At 38.3% G+C, this 7,156-nt stretch overlaps 1 protein-coding gene across 3 annotated transcripts in view; it reads left to right on the top strand.

Annotated features, from left to right (window-relative positions):
• SHCBP1 (SHC binding and spindle associated 1) overlaps positions 1-3,898 on the top strand; it is a 28,445-nt gene extending 24,547 nt beyond the window's left edge. For all 3 annotated transcript variants that reach the window (XM_021704915.1, XM_021704923.1, XM_021704909.1), the window contains 3 exons: positions 382-468; positions 1,063-1,204; positions 2,970-3,898. In XM_021704915.1, coding sequence (XP_021560590.1) covers positions 382-468; positions 1,063-1,204; positions 2,970-3,295 — 555 coding nt within the window. In that variant the 3' untranslated portion in view covers positions 3,296-3,898. The remainder of the gene's footprint in view (positions 1-381; positions 469-1,062; positions 1,205-2,969) is intronic.
• Positions 3,899-7,156: the final 3,258 nt, after the last annotated feature.

The raw sequence follows: 7,156 nt of genomic DNA, 5'->3' as shown, positions 1-7,156 counted from the left end.
CTGTTCTCCAACTAATTGACTATCTCAGAGAGGATGTTCATTTTAAAAAAGTGCAAAAACAAATAATTTGTTCTTTTTCTTTGGCAGAATCAGAAAACTGCCTTGTCCAGAATGAAAGGGAGTGGGACAGTAATCAGGTGTTGATAATCTTAGCCAGTGTTTTGTGTGTGTATCTGTGTATGGTTTTGAAAGTGATAAATGATAGCCAACTTGCTGGAAATGGAGCAAATGGAAATGTAGGTTAGAAATATCTAATAAAACTTTCTGTAAAACACTTTATATTTGTACTGTGTTAAGGTTTAAGAAGTGATTGTAATAAACCTTCTCTTGTAGTCCTGCCTTTAAAAAACTGATTATGATACCTTAAAATGTAACTTGTAGGGTGCTGGTATAGAAATATATCCTGGGAGTAAGTGCACCTTAAGTGACAATGAAATCCATCACTGCAAGGAAGGGATACTCATTAAGGTGAGTGCACCTGCTAAAACACCCTCTTTCCGAAGGTTAGTTAGAATGGTTTCATCTAAGTAATAGTTATGTTTCATTAAATTCCCATGTTGAGTTCTATTGTTTTCTGGTTTTGAAAAGCACAAACAGTATATACATCTTAATAATGCTCTTGATAGGGCGCCTGGGTGGCTCAGTTGGTTAAGCGACTGCCTTCGGCTCAGGTCATGATCCTGGAGTTCCGGGATCGAGTCCCACATCGGGCTCCCTGCTCAGCAGGGAGTCTGCTTCTCCCTCTGACCCTCCTCCCTCTCATGCTCTCTGTCTCTCATTCTCTGTCTCGCAAATAAATAAAATCTAAAAAAATAAATAAATAAATAATGCTCTTGATATTAGTAGTTGGTGATTGAGGGTCTTTTGTGAGAATACTTTGCTGTCTATAGATCTGCAGAAATGACAGAGGAATGCTGTGTCACTCAGACTGTGCTACCACTTATTAGTAAGCATAGCTTTCTCCTTTATTTTTAGAATAGCCTGAAAAAAGTGAGAAGATTTTTAAAATCAGGCTGTGTTGAATATGACAGTTCCTTAAAACATTTGTTTTCAATGTCACAGGACTTCTTAGATGAGCATTATGACATTCCCAAAATATCCATGGTGAATAATGTCATACATAATAATGAAGGTTATGGTGTTGTCTTGGTGAAACCTACAATCTTCTCTGACCTGCAGGAAAATGTCCAAGATGAAATTGAAGGTATGCTATAGTTAGTGATTTTTTAAAATAAAAATCAGATTGGGCACCTGGGTGGCTCAGTTGTTAAATGTCTGTCTTCAGCTCAGGTCGTGATCACAGGGTCCTGGGATCGAGCTCCGCATCGGGCTCTCTGCTCAGTGGGAAGCCTGCTTCTCCCTCTCCCACTCCCCTGCCTGCTTGTGTTCCCTCTCTCGCTGTCTCTGTCAAATAAATCTTTAAAAATAAATAAATAAAAATAAAAACCAGATCTAGTTTGCTTTATTTCAGCATTAAACTTTGATTAAGGATCTGAGTCTTCCTCTCCTCCTTAACAAAGATCACTGGCATATGCTTGGACATGGAGGTAGAGAAGCTTGGGAAAGACTCTTAGGGTGAAAGAAACTTTCAAGGTCAACTAGTTCACCTATTCATTCAAAACCTTGGTGTGTGGTTTCTTTGGTCCCACAGTTCCCTTCATACCATGGTTGGCTTTCTGTACATTTATGGAATAAAGCTGGGCCTACGATAGCAGTGGTAGGTCCCACTGGCATTTGTTAAAGATGGAGGCAGAGAAGTGCGTGTCCCAGCTTGAGGGCTGCACTTACTGGAGGGGATCGTGGCGTTTATCTCTATTTTTTATTGGCAGAAGTAATGCCTCTCTGTCAACTGTTTTTCTTGGCAGCAAAGCTGAGCTCATTCAGTAGGAAATTCATGACTTTCAAGCCATGACCTAGATTACTATGAAATCTCAGTCCGAGGGATTAAGCATTGGCATGGGTGAGGAAAGTAGTCCTCATCAGCCTTCAGGACCCACTCCAGTTCTCTGTGAGGTCTTTTTCTTCTCACAGTTCTGTAGGTCAGAAGTTCAGGTGGGCTTGGCTGCCTTATGTACTTAGGGTCTCACAGGGTGAAATTAAGGTGAATGGGCTTTTATCTGAGAGCTCTGGGGGGAACATCTGCTTCTGAGCTCATTCGTATTGGCAGAATCCATTTCCTTGAGGCTGTAGGAATGAGGTCTCCATTTTTTTGCTATTGGCTGGGGATTGTTCTCAGCTTCTAGAGGCCACTGTCAGGTCCTTGCCCCATAACCTCTCTATCTCAGCAACCTTCCTTAAGAGAACCTCCCTCAAGGCAAATTTTGCTCATCCTTCAAATTTCTCATGTTTTGAATTTCTTCATGCTTTCCTCTTCTTCATCTAGCCAGAGAAAACCCTGCTTTTAAAGAGTCCATATGATTAGGTTAGGGACACCTGAATTATCTTCTTAAAGTCAGCTGATTACATGCAGAAAATCCTTTTGCCATTTAACAATCATGAAAGTAACACCGGGGATTGGGCATGATAGGAACCATCCAGAATTCTGCTCCTCTATAACACTCATAATGCTGGCATTAGCTGCTAGAGTGGGAGTTCTTTTAGGAAGAGTGGCACTGTCTTATTAATCTTTGCATCTAGCTCCTTACCACCACGCTTAGTAGGTAAATACCCAAAAAAGGTCCGTTGAGTGAATGAGATTCTAGGATAATAAGAGAAAAGAATTCAAAACTGGTAATCCTGTATGAGGGTCAGAAAGCCTTGGTACAAAGAGTAAGACAGCTGTTCATTGAGATACTTAATGGCAAAGAGTTTGTAGAATCCAGTCGGATGACAGCAGGAATCCTTGGCAGAAAACACTTGAAAGCTCTAATAGAATGTAGAAATATATATATTATATATATATATATATAATATATATATTTTGTTGGGTTATTTTGTACATTTAACTTTGTTATAATTTGTTTCTCCAGAAAATAGAGCACTTAAAATTCCGACAAGTGAGGAGGCAGGCACAGCGGAAAGGGTGGATCTAGAAGAGTTGATTCAGTGTGCAACTGGCAAAATGGAGCTCTATGCAAGATCCAGCCTTTCTGAGCAAGTTGAAGGCAACTGTGAAATTGTAAATGAACTAGTTGCTGCCTCCACACAGAAGGGCCAGATGAAGAAGAAAAGGTTGAGTGAACTGGGGATCATACAAGCTGATGACAACTTAATGTCACAGGAGATGTTTGTTTCAATTGTGGGCAACCAGTTCAAGTGGAATGGGAAAGGGAGTTTTGGCACATTTCTTTTCTGACCACCATGATGTAAATAGCAAAATATTGGATTTTGCACATGCTGTCCCGAGAATCACTGCTGCTATCATAGTTCACTTCATGTCTGGATTTTATATTAGATAAATTTGATTGGGTTTGAGTGAAATGTACATCTATTTCTATCTGCAGGTGTTGCACGTGAAACATTCCCTCTGTATAAGGAAGGTCATAAAAACATATAGAAAATATTTAAAGATTTCTTATCTAGAAAGTCTTGCTTTCTCAAACACATCATTCTGTCATATTATTAAGCCTATCAGTCAGTAACTTTCTAGTGTAAATACACTTTAACCTAGCACTTCAAATATGAGGAAAAAAGTCAGAGAATGCAAGATGAGTGCACAGAAATGCAATAGGTGTCAAATGTGCAGGGTTCTTACACTTGTCTTTTTCTCCCAATTACAGCAAGTCTGATTTCCATGCTGCATTTGCATAATACTTGTCTTAAAATAAAAGCTTTTATGATTAGGAGGTTATCTGCAAAATCAGACTTATTATTGAGAATCTGAGTGGGATGCATTTTTGTGTTGAACTATGTAATCATCAAAACAGTAATAGATAGCATGGCAGGTTTGAAACATATGAGATGTGTTATTCAGAGCCAATGCGTATATAGAGCATTTTCACTGTTGCTGAATATGAATGATTAAAAAGAAGGTGTTTTTCTTTCGCCATAACAGTATTCTGATCAAATTCAAATGTCTTACACACAGTGATTACTTTTACAATATATATCAGCTCTGTGTTCTTGAATATTGTATTGTAAAACACAGCTTTTAAAAATATTTATATTTTTAAAAAGTATATGTGACATTAATATGCTTATTAAAATTAAAATGATAAAATAATAAATTGAATGTTGTTATATTTTTCCAGACGCATTATGGGCCACAGTGCTGTGTAGCATATGTGGCCCTTTGGAATGCACACAATTTTTTATCTTTTTAGCGTTTCAGAAGGAGTATTAAATTTTTTCTTCAGTGTGGTTGTTTATTTCTTAAATTTGCATACATTATTCTTATTTTTCAGATGCTACTAAATGTGGAAGAATTTATGTTGGATATTTTGTTTGACCATTGAAAGGCATTTTTCTTTTACTCTTTTTAAATCCTGTTGCAGAGGTAATGCTAATTAATTCTGCATCAACTTGAGCCAAATACTGATTTAAAAATCACTTATTCAGCTTTTTAAAAAAATCAAATTGGTTTTCCAGTCAAATTTCCACTTTATCTTGGAGTTTAGTTTTCATATATTGTAACTTGCTGGAGTGTCAAGAGAATGACAAGTAACAAGATAAGTAAAATTAATACCTTCTTTATTCTTTTTTAAAACATGATAGTTTTTAGATTTCATTTCTATCTTAGTTTAAATCTAAACATATTAATTTTTATTCATGTGATAAGTTATTAGTGAGTAGGCCCTAATGCATTCTTATTTAAGTTATGTAGAGTACATTTTGCCTCATTTGTGAAGAGTTGAACACTTTAGATGACTTAGTATAGGGGTAGAGAGAGAGCTCTGGAAGGATGTGGATTTGACATTTGAGATGAAAACATTGACATGGGAGAAGGACTATCTTCAATGTTGACTGAATTATGTTGATTGAAGTACCATATGTCCTATCCTTGTGGTCTGCTCTTAGTGTAATCTTGGAATTTATGGCAGGTAGCAAAATTCTGTACCTTGATTTGAGTATTTGAGGTTCTCTAGAAGTATCTCCTTTGGTTTCTTATTCTCTTATGCCACAGATATGTAAATGAATGTATTTTCATTCATTCAGCAGAGGTCATTTATTCTCAAGTGTGGCCATCCCACTTTTCTAGGACTTATGCCATTTCTAGTTGTAGGAGGTTGGAGAAATACCCACTTATCAGATTTGGCTCTTTGGAGGGAGGTTGAGGAAACTTACCTATAGAACTTTGATGAGTACCTAGGAGTAATCCCACTTATGTTGCTTTGTAATTCAGTTTACTCTTTTTATTTCTATTACTTTCTAGGAAAAAAATTCCATAGGCTTCTATGGAAACTGATGATTAGGCCTTGATGCAAATTTTATACCTAGCATGTAATTTTAAAACATTTTTTTTTTAAAGATTTTATTTGAGACAGAGAGAATGAGAGACAGAGAGCATGAGAGGGAGGAGGGTCAGAGGGAGAAGCAGACTCCCTGCTGAGCAGGGAGCCCGATGTGGGACTCGATCCCGGGACTCCAGGATCATGACCTGAGCTGAAGGCAGTCGCTCAACCAACTGAGCCACCCAGGCGCCCTGTAATTTTAAAACATTTTATTCTATGACTTAAAAAATTACATATATGTACAACATTTTTAAGTTTTTTTTTAAAGATTTTATTTATTTATTTGACAGAGAGAGGGCAAGAGAGCACAAGCAGGGGGAGCTGCAGAGGGAGAGGGAGAAGCAGACTCCCCGCTGAGCAGGGAGCCCAATACAGGGCTCGATCCTAGGACCCTGAGATCATGACCCGAGCCGAAGGCCGATGCTTAACTGACTGAGGCACCCAGGCGCCCCTATTTTTAAAGTCTTATATGTGTTAAAGTGAACATTCTCCTCTTTTCCCAGTTTTCACTATTAATAGAAAAATACATATCCTTTAAAACAATAAAAACATAGTATATAATGCTCTGAAAATTACTTTTGCTGTTTTAACACATTATAGAAATCTATGTCTGTACGTACAGATACATCTCATTCTTTTTGTTGATCGTGTTAAACTCCATTGTCAGAATTCTTTCATTTATAAGTGATAGAAACCCAACTCAGGCTGATGAGGGTTGGTTGCTGGAAGTAGGAGGTCTGAAGACTAGAGCTGATTTTGGGCATGGTTGGGTAGTTCTATCCTTTAATTCTGCCTTTCCTGGTGTTGGCTTCATCCTCAGGTTGGCTTTTTCCATGTGGTGGCAAAAATGGCCATCAGTAGCCTGTTTTTATGGCCCCAGAAGGGAGAGAGACCTTCTAATGTCTGGTTGGTTCTGCCAGTATCTGCTTGTCCTTTGACCAGTCACTAGAAACCTGAGGGATGGTGCCATCTGCTCTCAATGAGTCACATAATGAAGGGTCAAAGTTCGTGATTGACTCATTCCCTAGGTGGTGAAAGAGCAGTTTCTAGAGGAAAAGGTTCTGTTTCTAGAAGCAGATGGAAGGGCTGCTTTGGAGGCAAAAACATAGATGTCTCGCCAGAGACGGATGAGGCATAACTTAACATATTCCCCTGTGTTGATGGGCTTTCAGGTTTTCAGTTTTTCATTATTACAAATAGACAGAAAAAAGGATGCAATGCAACACGTGTGACATCTCTAAGATTTTCTGTGGTTAAATTATTAGATGAAGGGATACCTGGGTGGGTCAGTCAGTTAAGCATCTGCCTTCAGCTCGGGTCATGATCCCAGGGTCCTGGGATTGAGTCCCGCATCAGGTTCCTTGCTCAGTGGGAAGCTTGCTTCTCCCTCTGCCTGCTGCACCCCCTGCCTGTGCTCTCTCTCTGACAAATAAATAAAATCTTAAAAAAAAATTATTGGATGAAGACTTTTTGGGTTGATGGTTGTGGATTTAAATTTTGATAGCTATTGCCAGACTGTTCACTAAGAAAATGAGCACTGGCTTATACTCTGTCCACAGTATGTGGGAGTGACAGTTTGCCATATTCTGATAGTACCAAATATTGTCAATTAAAAAAATATGCTTGGGGCACTGGGCTGGCTCAGAAGAGCATGCAACTCTTGATCTTGGGGTTGTAAGTTCGAATCCCATTTTGGGTGTAGAGATTACTTAAAATCTTAAAAAATTTGCTTATCTCATGAGTGAAAAAATAATTTGGACTTTGTT

The sequence above is a fragment of the Neomonachus schauinslandi genome, chromosome 16 (assembly GCF_002201575.2).
Source record: "Neomonachus schauinslandi chromosome 16, ASM220157v2, whole genome shotgun sequence".
Taxonomy (NCBI): domain Eukaryota; kingdom Metazoa; phylum Chordata; class Mammalia; order Carnivora; family Phocidae; genus Neomonachus; species Neomonachus schauinslandi.
Note: the sequence above shows the minus strand (reverse complement) of the source record. Positions and strands in the feature narration are given on the sequence as shown.